The sequence below is a fragment of the Alligator mississippiensis genome, chromosome 1, assembly GCF_030867095.1.
Source record: "Alligator mississippiensis isolate rAllMis1 chromosome 1, rAllMis1, whole genome shotgun sequence".
NCBI lineage: Eukaryota > Metazoa > Chordata > Crocodylia > Alligatoridae > Alligator > Alligator mississippiensis.
Window position 1 is genome coordinate 165,806,537 of NC_081824.1, and position 13,241 is coordinate 165,819,777.

General features: G+C 46.5%; 1 protein-coding gene across 3 annotated transcripts in view; it reads left to right on the plus strand.

Annotated features, from left to right (window-relative positions):
• Nucleotides 1–13,241, plus strand: part of FEZ2 (fasciculation and elongation protein zeta 2) — a 59,374-nt gene that overhangs the window by 9,415 nt on the left and 36,718 nt on the right. For all 3 annotated transcript variants that reach the window (XM_014600017.3, XM_019500605.2, XM_019500607.2), the window contains exon 4: nt 5,884–6,028. In XM_014600017.3, coding sequence (XP_014455503.1) covers nt 5,884–6,028 — 145 coding nt within the window. The remainder of the gene's footprint in view (nt 1–5,883; nt 6,029–13,241) is intronic.

Below are 13,241 nucleotides of genomic sequence, written 5' to 3' on the forward strand. Positions count from 1 at the left end.
TAGATGATTTCTAATTTTCTCTGAAGTTCTTTTGCATAGCTGTGAAGCATATTTGGAGTTGTGTGTAGTTGTCAGAGAATTGTAGATGTTTAGCCCTCGGGGAACGAAGTTGTGTTTCTTGCAAAGGCTTAGAAAATATATATCGCTGTTGAGTTTGGCTTCTTTCTTTTTCATGTTGTACAGTTTCCATTTCGGACAGCTGAATTCGATATCTTCCATGTTATAGGGGTTAGGTTGTAGCCGTGTTGATCTAAGGACATAGGCAGACAAGGTTCCTTGGTTGAATCTGATATCTTTTATTAGACCAACCCAAATAGTTGGAAAATAATTATTAAGCAAGCTTTCAGGTTCAAGGTTGCATGAGGGACTGTAGCATTCTTCAAAGTTTGAGAGGAAAATAATAATATATTTTGCTCTGTCAGCTTTAGAATCTCATTTACAGTATTTGAAATTCTCATTACTTTTAGTGCCTCAGTTTTTTCCATCAAAGTCCATCAGAAATCCAAAGGAGGAAGAATATATAGAAAGAAATATGTCTAAATAAAGCATATGGCATATAGGCATATAAGAAAACTGATGATTTTATTGTCAAATATTTTGAAATTAACGTATAATGTGTGGCTTTCAAGAACAGTACAGTAGAGGAATAATTTTTTATGTATATGTGGAAGGAAGTTAGATGTTAGGACTTAAGTGTTGCATAATATTAGAGTGGAGCAGCAGCACCCTGCTCTTATTACATTTGAGAACTGCCTGTTGTTTAAAAGACTTCAGCGCAATTTAAAATCCACATGCTTATTTGTACTGTCTTGAAAATTGCTGTGCCTCTTAAAGATAATGTTTAGGGAAATGACTACTTCTGTGAGTCGTCCTTCAGAGAAATTCTGTTCTTGGTGCACACGTGCCCCATATGCATAAAATTGGATTCTATTTTGAATAGTGATATCCACCTGGGCTCTTATGGGGATATAAGCAGGCAGCCCAGACTTATCTTGGACCTCGCTGGCCTTCTGTGATTGTGAGACAGATATTGAAGAGCTGCAGGCCTCTAAGACAGAGAGTAGTTATCACTGCAGTGTATTCTATTTTGTGGTGAATTCTTGTTAGACTAATTACTTAAGGGTGAAAAGAAAAGTTTAGACAGAAGCAACCAGGGAAGCCAAAACACTGATAGGGTTTCTGTCCTCCTCCTTCTATACTAGACCCCCCAGGTACAAAAGTTCAAAATTACTTCAGGGTTTAAGATCTATCTCCTCTCCTTTGCCAGAGCAGTGGCCATCACCATTTGTCATTCCAGGTGCCATTTTGACAAGGGTCACATATCTGAGTGTTGCCTCTGTGTACAAGTTGCTGCCTAGCCAGAGCAGGAGAGATGCAACATGGAGATGCAGCTTGTGGGGTGGGGGTGGCTCCTGCCGCTGCTTGAACCCCGGGAGGGTGGGGGGTGACGTGTGCTCCTGGATCTGCACTGCATGGGGCGAGCAGCAGCTGTGGGGTGGAGCCGGAGCCGGTGCTGCGCGAGGCTCTTCCTGCTGGGGGCCGGGCTCAGAGCAGGCTCTAGCAGCACTGGGAGGAGTCTGTAGCCACCCCAAATTTCACTGCAGCTCTGCACCCAGACCTGTGTCGCTGCCCGGTGCAGCTGCAGCTTTTTCCAGTGCTTGGGTGGAGGAGGGGCGTTCAGCTGGGGCTGTGCCTGGTGGCACGGGGCTGGGAGCAGAGCTAAGGTGAAATTTGGGGTGACTACAGCCTCTTCCCAGTGCCGATGGTGCCCACTCCAAGCCCAGCCCCCAGCGAGAAGAGCCCCACGCAGTACCGGCTTCGGCTACGCCTGGCAGCTGCAGCCCGCCCTGCACACAGATCTGAGAGCACACACCCCACTCCCCCAACACTCCCACCCTCCCAGGGTGCAAGCAGTGGGGAACTCTCCGTGCTGCCAGCTCTGCTCTGTGCCGTGCTGCAGCTGCACGCAGCATGGGCATTTATCACCCAAATTATCGGTCCCATGGGGCTGATATCTGATATAGACAATCTTCTTCATATCAGTACTGTTCTGATATCGGACTGATGTATCAGTGCACCTCTTTTTTTTTTTTTTAACCTGGTACCTTATCTTAAAGCAAGGAAGTTTTAAAGTACGTATATTTGGGAAACACAGTATGGCAACCAGGCTTTGACTTAAAAAAAAACAGATTTGTGGAAACCTGGTAATGGGGAGTATAACAGGAGAGGCACCTGGGATTGCTGTCACTCCCCACTCTTGGCCACCCCTATCTTGTCATGCTCCTATTCCAGCCTCCCAGGGTCTCTCCTGCCATGCCTTGTTGTTAAAGTAAGGAGGGGAGGCTGCCCTCTGAGGCTGGAAAATCTAGGCGCTTGCTCTCTTGCACTTGCTCCCTTTCACTCTGTATTGTCCAGCCCTATGTACTTTAAAGGCTAAATTTGTGACCTCCAGCAGCCCTCATAATTATGACCATGCCTCACGGATGTTATGCAATGTCAGCTTTAGGAGGCTTCTCACTTAATTAACACTAAATCAGTCACCGCCTGCAAGCACCTGTTGGGGTTTTGACTATTCCTCAGCCCCCACCCCTTTTTCTCTAGCTGTGCTCTATCTGGCACAGGCCCACTCTGCCGGGACCGAGCTTAGGAGCTCCAGCCCTCTCTAGTTTCTGTCCTCTCTCTGTCATCTGCCCTGTCTGGGGCAGGGGTTCTAGTCCTGGGTGCACCTCAAGGTGGCCTCCACACTTCCCTAGCAGCCACACTCCCAGTCCACCCAATGAAGTCCAACAAAAATCGCAGGCTTCCACCTTACGTAAATATTTAATAATAAAAGAGAACACCCTTCCACCCCCGCCCCCGGGAAACCCTCTGCCTCTGGGTCAATACTTATAAAAATAAATGCAAACAAAAAGGGAACACTACCCGTTAAAGGGCACTCCAGGTATCTCCAGCTGGGCTGTGCTGCTGCTGCCAGTGTTTCCTCTGGGACTTTCAGCTTCCCAGCCACTGGAGTTCCCAGCAGTCTGAAATATAAGAGACTCCTGTGTACCCACACAACCCCCCGGAGTTCCTGCTCCCCAGCCGGGCAGACCTCTCTCTTCTTCCCTTTGCCTAGCTTCCAACTTGGGGAAGGGCAAGGCTTCCATCTCTGACTTGGTTTCTGCCTCTGTCTCTTTCTCTCCCTCTCTCACCCTCAGCTCAGTAATAGGTTTAGGGTTCCCTGTTACAAGGTGATATACCTCAGTGCTGTGTTTCGTGTTTCTGCCCGCACACACCCTTTCCCTGTGTTTGAATGGCTGTGAACTTCTCGTGCTGGAGGGGCACGTGGTACCTTAGCTTTGATCTCATTAACTATTGTTTAGACAACTAATACCTTTTTTTAGTGTTTTCTTTCTTTCTCTTGATCAGCTTTTGCCTACTGTTGTGCATTTGAGAGTCATAATAGCTGTAATTGCAACATGGAAAGGGTTAGAAGGTTATGTGTCGCACTTTTTTTCAAAATAAATCTGATATCCTGTTTAATCTTCCCATCTAAAATCAAAATGAATCTTAAATCTTAAAAATCTCATCTCAGGAAAAGTAGAAAATGGAACCATGGTTGTATAGGATTGGAAACAGCCCATGGGCTCTTCATATGCTTCTAGTAAACTCTTCCTGAAGAAAATATAGTACCAGTCTTATTATGGAAAAAAGGAGTTCTGCCAAGTACTGTCCTATTGTGTCTGCTTTCTAGCCAAACTAAAGCTATGAAACAAATGTTAAAAAGGTAAAAGAAGTACTGGTTGATCATGTAGAACATGCTTTGCAAACCAGTGTTACTTAAATGCTACCATAAAAATTTAGTTACTTTTAAAAATAAAATTACAAAAAGCTAAATGAAGTCATAATGAGAAACGTTCAGATTTAAACCTTATTTTTCTTCATGAGAACTTGCAAAACTAATATGAAGTGCCTTGCTTGGAACACCACCATATAGAATGAAAACTGGGTAAAAGTTTTTAAACAAAATCAATACTCAAGTGGTTAATTATGAAACTAATGAGAGAGTTATCAGGGTACTGTAGTACCCATTTTATTAATCTTTGTCTTTAATAAGATGGAACCAGAAATTAAAAAGTGTATTAATATTTGTAAATTTAGCAGGTTGGTGGGTATTAATCAATAATCAGAATATTTTTATGAAAATGGACAAAGAAGGAAAAACGAACAGAAAACAGATTTAGTTTGGAAAAGGTAAGCCAATGTAGCTGGACAGGAAATAATTTAAATAATAAATTCTCAGTGTAAGAGAGGGATTGAAGCCTGGAAACAAGGAATACTGAAATACACCTAAAGTGGTAGCGTATTCATTAAACACACAACAGTAAATAAAAATTAATTTGCTGTGACAGCAAAAAACTGTGCACTGTTCACTTACAGAACTGGAAGATTTGCTTTTTCTTTTGATAGGCCTGGTATTAACACAAAAAAAGGTTTGTATTCAGTAATGCATACCTACCTAGTAGTAAAACATAAGAATCATAGAAATTAAGGGCTGGAAAGGACTTTGGAAGATCATTAAGTCCAAACCCCCTGCTCTGGGTAGGAATACTGCTGAGACCATATGATCCCAGCAAGGTGTCTGTCCAGTCTCCTCTTGAAGACTTTAAGGTTGGGGACTATACCACCTCCTTGAGAAGTCTCTTCCAGATTCTGGTCACCCTTGCCTAAAGAAGTTCTTCCTTGCAACCAACCTGAAGCCATCCTCTAGTTTATTGCCATTGCTGCTTGTCCTCCCCTGGGGCGCTCTAGTGAACAGTTTTTCTCCCAGCTCCCAATATTCGCCCCTTACATACTTATAGACAGCCACCAAGTCCCTCTCAGTCTTTTCTTCCCAGTCCCAGATCCCTTAGTCTTTCCTCATAAGGCTTGTCCTTAATCATTCTTGTGGCCCTTCTCTGCACCCTTTAAAGATTAGCATAGTCAGAGACCATATCAAAGGCCTTTTTAAAAGCCAAGTATATGACATCAACCGCCTATCCCACATCTAAGGAGATGAGGTTGGTCAGACATGACCTGTCCTCAGCAAAACCATGTTGGCTATCCTTCAGCATCATGCCTTCTGCCACTCTCTCACAAATTGACCTCTTGATACTTTTTTCCAAAATGTTACCTTGTATTGAGGTCAGACTGACCAGCCTATAGTTTCCTGGATCCTCCCTACTCCTCTTCTTAAAGGTTGCACCACATTGGCCCTTTTCCAGTCTTCTGGAACTTGGAGAATGTCTGCAGAAGAACAGTAAAAATAACTGAGAGGCTGGAGAGAGAGACTTGCATAGAAAGAATAAGGTAACAAAATTAGTTTTACTGTACGTGTTCAAGGGGCAGCATAGCCCTCTGTATAAATATTTTGAAGAATAAAAATATCAGGAACTAAAATAATTATTTATGATGGTACTAAATGGCTTAGTTTGAGGAAATGGGATGAAATTAAGAAATAAAATTTATACTGAATATCAGGAAAGGGAATTCAAGCTCGTTTTTGAAGATTATCCACCGATGAAGATGCATAGGTCTTTGTATAACTTCACAGATTCATCCTTTTAATATTTAGTCATCCATCAAACTGAACATATTCATCTTGTACACTTTTTGTGAGAAGACCAAATAAAATAGTCTCATTTTCTATTTATATTCTAATTTTGCATTAATCAGTCTGAATCCAGTGTCAAAACTGGCTTTGCTGTGCAACACTAAACTGTGCTTACAGAAAAATATATCTAAAATTAGAAAACCTTACAAATAAAAAGATGAGCTTGAATGTACTCACAGTACAAGTCATTCCGTTTTACTTTTTATCCCAAGTATGTGTATATGTATGTGCATTTCTCTTTTTTTGTAAAGGTGATTGAAGAAATAGAGGAAATGATGCAGGAATCGCCTGACCCAGATGATGATGAAACACCCACTCAGTCAGACCGGCTGTCCATGCTTTCTCAGGAAATTCAAACGCTCAAGAGGTCCAGTACAAATAACAATTATGAAGAGAGTAAGAAACCCTGGTTTAATATCCTGCCTTTATACTTTAACTTTTTGAATATATTTAATCAATTAAAACAAATGTCCACTTGTAAAAAGAATCTGTATTTAAAAATATTACTACTAAAACTTGAAATGAAATAAAATCTAGAATAAAACAAAAATTAATTTATATAAAGAAAAAATTATAAGGCTTGTCAAGCATATCCATTTAATATTGAATGTAAAACTTTACTGTGAAAATAGTTAATGTTTTGCTATCCTGGATTTGGCTCTTTATAGGAAAAGTGAAAAGGCAGCTATCCCTGTAAAGTTTATTAAGAATTGCAAACAGTGGTAATTGACTTTTGAGGCTACTGTATGTACTTTGCATTTCCAGAGATGAACTAATGTTCACAAAAGCAGTAATCGGGGAAAAAAAGTAGACTTTGCTGTTTCAGTAACTGCAGTGTCTGCATTTTAGTATAAGCCAGAGCAGAAACAGAAGAAGAAATGTTTTTTCTACATAGGCATAATAAGCTTGATTAGTTTAATTTTTGTGCGGGGTTAATGTGATAGTTTTCACCTTTTACTTTCATAAGCTAAATACATATATTCGAAAAGCTCAAAGTGGAAGTGGTCTAAATTTTGCAGCTTACTCTAAGTGCCCAAAGTTAGGCCAGGAGTGAATGGAACAGATGTTCACCCTTGCAGTGAGGGAGGGGAGTATGCATGCTGCCTGCAGCGGCCTTGGCCAGCAGGTTCAGGTTGTTCCCACATGCCTCCCAGTAGACTGCCTCCACTCCCACACCCCTGCCACCGCTGCTGACAGCTGGCCACTGGCAGTGACGGGGAGCGGCCTGATGGAAGCTCCTGCTGCATGCCCCAGCTGTGGTGACTCAGGTCTAAGGTAGCTGTCAGTAGGGCTGGTGGGGAGGGCAGGACAGGGGCGAGCTGCACCCAATACTCTAGTGACCTAGGGCTGTCCCCCACTGGCCCAGCCCAGGATGGCAGGCGCACATGCCATCCAAGCCTGGCTGCAGGCAGGGCCTGGTGCTGGGCAGTTCCTGGGCTGGTAGAGGCACTAGAACACTGGCAGGCGTGGCTGGGAAATGCAGATGGCTGCAAATGTGCAGGGCTGGGGCTGTCATTGATGCACACCCCCAGGGTTGGGGAGGAGCAAAGCAATGGGCTCCAGCTCCAAAGATACCAAGACAGTGCTCTGCTGTTGCCTGCTTTGTAGTGCTGCCTGGGCAGCCAGCTCTGCTCTGCTGTGCCCTGCCACTTGCCTGGTGAGGTGCCCTGCAGGGTGGGAGTTCTGGCCTCAGTGTGCCACTCGCTGAGGACCCCCTCAGAGCAGCCCCGCTGATCCTAGGCATGGGGCAAGGACAGGGACCGGGTCCAGCACTACATGGGGCAGCAACTGCTGCAGGGGGGTTGCTCACCCCCAAGTTGCTCACCATGTCAGCAGTCTTGGAAATGGCCAGGTGAGTGGTGGGGCAGGGCACAGCTGGCTGCCTAGGCAGCATCGTGGGGCAGGCAGCAGTAGAGTGCTGTCCTCACAAGTCGGCTCAGCATCCTTGGAGCTGGGTCCCATTGCTTTGCCCTCGTCCCTGGAGCCCTGGCCCCACACACCCACAGCCCACTGCACTTCCCAGCCATGCCTGCCCCTGTCCCAGTGACTCTGCCATCCCAGGAGCTGCCCAGCACTGGGCCCTGCCTGGCATGTCACAGGGTCATGTGTGTGGGTGCAGCCAGGCTCAGACACCCACAATGCACTGGTCTAACCTAAACTGATTAAGTCTGATACCATGATGATTCAGAGCTGTCTTAGACTGGGATTCCCCATTTTTAAACCAGTCTGTGCACCCTGAACTTATGTACAGTTATGGGTTTTGATCAATTTCCAATCACTTATACTAGTTTATGTGTAGGGACCTACCAAACTCATGGGCCCCAGCAACCAGTTACACGGGTGTAATGCAGCTGGGGCCCCCAGTTTCATGGCCATATATCTGGGGCAGCCATTTTGAAGGTGGAGCAAAGTGCCCCCCCCCCCCCCCCCATGCCTCTAATTGGACGAGGGGTACTGCAGCTCCCACCCCTCCCAGGCATGGATTGAAAGCCCTAGCTGGAGCTGCCTACCTTGTTAATTCACTAATTCTCTCCCTCTTCAAGGGGTGGCTGGCAAAAATTATGGAGTAAACAAACAATTTAAGTTTGGCGATTAAACAATTCCCGTACCCAGCTGAGTTGTAAAGCAAGCTACCTGGCTAAAATAAAGCAACAGAGACAATGAATTTTAAAAAATACCAAGTGTAAATGTTATTAAAGAGGAAAACCAGTACTATACTAACACCAACTATATGTACTTTATTAAGTCAGCACTTAAATTAAACTATACGCAGAAAGACCTCAGGAAAATGAAGTTGTACTATGCACAACATGAACTGGAAGGAACATCAGGTATATACAGTTTGTTACAGGACATTAACAAGAGCATGCTACTGAACCCATGCTAACCTTGAGAGAGACTGTTCAGGAGTTAAACATAACCATGCTGCACCCAACTGCTTTTGAGAGGGACACTGCCTGCCTCTGTGGGGTGAATGCTCATCTGTAGGCAGAGATGGCATACTCAGCATCCACTGAGTTTGTTGGGATGCCTAGACAGAGCTTGGCCAGGGTGTACAAGTGGAGAAGCTGGTCATGGGTGGAGTCCCAAAATTCAGGCACGCTCACAGGCATCTGGTAGTCCTGTGTAGTTTGTCAGTGGCACAATCACCATCATGGTCTGCCCCCACCCCGGGATTGCTTTCAGAAGTTTAGGGTCTCATCTCAGCAGAAATACCTGACTGGGGTCCAAAATGCGAACAGCATATAGGATGGGGCAGCTGGTTGTCTGAACCACGGTGGAAGGGATGGATCATACCTGTAATAGCTATAAAACTCAACCAATATCTGGAACAGCTCCCATCTCCATTGGTTTTCCTGAGGACAACTTGACAGCTTTTGTGATGCCCTGTCTTCCATCCAGCTGATCAAGTTCATCAGTTTGTTATATGCCAAATGGATCACACCCTGCCTGCCTTCAAACCATGTCAGGAGCTCCATGAACCCAGTGTCATTCTCAGCAACAAACGTCACTTGATCCTGAGGGTCATCTTGCCCCAACAGATACCAGTGCTTGAGCAGGCACCGAGTTGGGCACAATATCCAACTTCTCGCTCACAGACTGCTAGTAATACTACATGTGTTTGGCATGGTAATGAGCCGCACTGAACCACAAGTTCCACAGGTGAGGACAGGCTCCAGTGGCGGACACAGTGGCATGTGGGTCCCCATGTTGACTGGTAATGGAGGCCCTGTAGCAGATCTTACACCTTGGACAGTGCTTGGAGGCTTTTTTGAAGGAGGACAACAGGCTGCCCACCTCAGGGAACTATGTGCACCAGATATCACCTACTAGAGAGAGAATGTGTGCATTGCAGGTGACATGAACATCATTGGGCAGCATTCTTTTGAGCATGTCAGAGAAAGCTTTGCACATGTATGTGGCACTGTTGGAGAGGAAGCCTGAGACCTGGTTAAAGTCAATGCCGTGTTGCAAAGTACCTTCACTATGGCTTGAGACGTGGTGGAAAAATTGTCTGAGGAGGAGGACTGGCTCAGCCTGAAATACTGGGAGGTCCCTGTCTGTCCAGCTCCCTGGTACAAATAAAATGTGCAGCAGGAGGTTCTCCTAAGGGTCGGTGGCTTCATCAGCCACAACAGAAAAGGACTTTGCCACTCTGAAAGAGTGCCACTTTTGTACTCTGAAAGAACAGCCTTTGTGGACTCAATGTGCAAAATGATGACTGCAGGGAGACAGTCCTGTCGTAGCTTGTTAGCACACGGAAAACTGCCAGCATTGGCACCTTTTTTTTCAGGTAGTCCCTCAGCTTCAGGTGATCCAGCTTCTCCAGCAAGATGTTCACTGCTGCAAATGCCTCCATAAGGAAAAATGCTGCCTCTTGCCTTGCCAGCCTGCTGCCTGTCATCTTCGGCTGGGTGTAGAGGAAACGAGCACCATGTGTGCACGACACTTTAAAGCGGGTTAAACGCTTTTGCACCACTTTAATGGTGTTGGTGTTTGCATGCCTCGGCAGCATATTGTGCATTAATTCCAGCGGCTGTAAGAAATTTGGCGGTGTAAAATTAAATGACTTGGGGCACAGCAAACTAAAACTCCTTCAACGAGTTTTAGTTTGCTGCCCCTACAGCTGTGGAGCAAAGCACTAGACTCCATACAGCTCTGCAGGAAGCCCTGCAGACAGCCTGGCAACAGCCTGGAGAAGTGGGCTTTGCCCAAGAAAAGTGGCGAGCCTCATCTCTGCGTCCCCCCCTCCGCTGCCTACCTGAGCTGCACAGGGGCCCAGTGCTTCCCTCCATGGCTGTGGTGCCCCCAGGACCGCCTTAGTCAGGTGCCTCCTTGGCGGGGGGGAGGGGGGAACCGCTGCTGTGGAGGTAAGCACCTGCCCCTGCCCCCCCCCCCTGCAGCCCAGGGACTGCTCCGCCCACCAACAGCTTGCCCTCCCCTCCCCACCAAAGAGGCATGTAAGTCATCGGGGTGTGTGCACAACACAGGGATTTAATCAGCCCTAAATTGAAGCAGTTTTTTTTAAAACCCACTACTTCAACTTAGGGCCCCCATTTTGTCTGCACACACCCTTTTTGAAGAGGGAGGGCATGGTTGCTTGCTGCTGCTTTTGACTGTCGACCTCTGCAACAGCTTTCTTTTTCATGTGCACCTCTGACTCCAGGTGCCAATTGATGGTGCTTTTCCTAGTCACATCCAGGGCCAGGTTGCAGGTGGTGCAGAAGAGTTTTTTGTCACCATCTGCATGTAGGTTACCTGCAGGATACTACTTGGCATGGTCTGCCACTGACACATACTTGGCAGTCTTTGGCTTCTTTACAATCATGCCTGTTTTTCAGGCATGAGCAAGCAGGCATGCTGCAGCAGCATGCTTGCAAGCATTTTTAAAGCCTTCTGCGCTTCCTAGGCTGACCCCTGACTGGCTTCTGGACTGAGTTCACTCCAGCTGTCGTCATCTTCCTCCCCCCCCAAATCCCCCATCAGGAGAAGGGAACTTTTGACCGACTTTTCCCTGCTCCCCTCCTCTCCCCCTCACCTTCTGCAGACAGAGATGGGGACTTTTTCTGCCCTCCCCCCCCCCCCCCCCCCGGCTTCAGGAGATGGGCAATATGCCTTTTTTTTCCTACTTTGCTCCCTTCCCTCTCCTAGCCTTCGAGGAGACATCTTTTTTTAATATAGCTGGTTCCCCATGCTTTTTCATGGGGAACTGGCTATTTCACGGGAGACTGCCAATTACACGATTTCCATGAAATCATGTATTTAGTATGTCCCTGTTTATGTGTAATAACTATACCTGGCCATAGACTCATCTATGAGTGCCCCCATCTGCCTTCTGCCTGTTATAGGGGATGGGGGAAATTATTTCTTCCCTCCTGAGCTAGGAATAGATGTGCGAAAACAGATGTCCTTCAAAGATTACTCAGTTTTTAGATAGGCCAGTAGCTTCCAGCATTAGCAATACCAAGCACATATCAGGAATGCTGTTACATTATCCTTCTCTGGTCTTGATTGGCCCCAGGATCTCCTTTACTCAATAAATCTCATCTTGCCTTTCAGAACTAAGCAGTTATAGTGTGTCTGTTTTGGATAACCATTGCCCTAATACTGCAGTACTTGATTCCTACAAGACTAGGGCTAGGGACAGAAGTTACACATAAACCAGTTTAAGTGATCAGAAGCTGGTTTAAATCTATAACAGAAGCTCAGTGCACATAAACCAGCTTCAAAACAGCTGAAACTGGTTTAAGATAAACCTGTTTGAATGTAGTATCAGACTTAACTGATTTAGGTCAAACTGGTTTATGAAACTTCTGATCCAGACCACTTCCTGGTTCAAGTTAAATCAGCCCTGGGCTGGACTGTGCTGTCTGCTCCAGAGAGCAGGGTTGGCCCTGCCCCTCTGCTCTCTAGCCAGAGCAGTGAGGGCTGCCTGACAAGGGGGGTAGGGGTGGGAAACCTGGCTGGGGACTGCAGCTGGGTCTGCCTGGGGTGTGGGGAGGGGTAGCTCCCTGCCAGACTATTCCCCTTGAAGCTGAAGCAGGGAGAAGGGAGCAGCCTGAGAGGGACTACCAGCAGATAGGGGGCTGGCAGGAGACCAACAGACTCCATCCCCTTCCACCTCTGGCAGAGACTGAGGCAGGCAAGCAGTTGATCAAGGGAGAGGGTTTACTTCCCCTCAGCTCCCCCAGGTCATGGGGGAGGGGGAAGAAGTTGGGGAACCAGGGCTGAGGAGACTTGTCTTCTGCCACCTGTGAGCACAGGGCCCAGCCCTGCAGGACCAGACTGAGGGGGAGGTGTTGGCAAAGACCTGGCACAATCATCACATGTATGTGCTGGAAGCAGAGCTAAGGGAACAGGAGAGGGTCCCAGACTGCTGAGGCTGGTGTGACCAAAGAAAGCAGAGGGCTACATTTACATTATAAAGCAGAACCTGTAAAAGGTGCGAGACTGAAGTACCTAAGAAGAGATACAAGACACTGAATGCATGAGAAACCTGCCAAAGGTGATATAGGTGACAAACATACTAATGTCCAGGCACCCACGAGGGAGAAGGAGGTGCAAGTGTACCTGTAAAAACCCAAGTAGAAATGGGACCTATGGGATCCCCAGTAAAACACCTAAGACTACCTGCTGGTTCCCCAAGAAGGACTTCCTGAATATCTGGCTGTAAGGAGACACACTGCCCTCAGGATTACGTAAGACATAGGCAAGGTTTTCTTTTGTCTTCTTGGTTTATTACAATCCTTTTTAAGTTAAACTAAGTTGTGTGTGCTCTCACTGTGTTTTACTGGGCTGTATTTTAACAAGTGAAGATTTTTGGTTCTTTGTTATGTGCTTGAGGTTGCAAATTGCTTTGTTCAATACATGCTGACTTCAGAGGAAGGACTATTCTTGTTCAAGCTTTAATAAATTCAGTCCCACTGTCTTTTTCCTTGCCCTCCTCAGTTTGGCAGGAGCTACCCTCCCACAAACAGAGGGTGGGGGGGGGCAGAAGCCTGGCAGGCACTGCGCCCTGCCCCTAGGCAGACCCAGTCAGGGAGGGGATTTAAACCCCTACCCTCCAGGTGCTAGCCCAGGGCTGGGGCCTGGCCATGCCCCCTCTGCT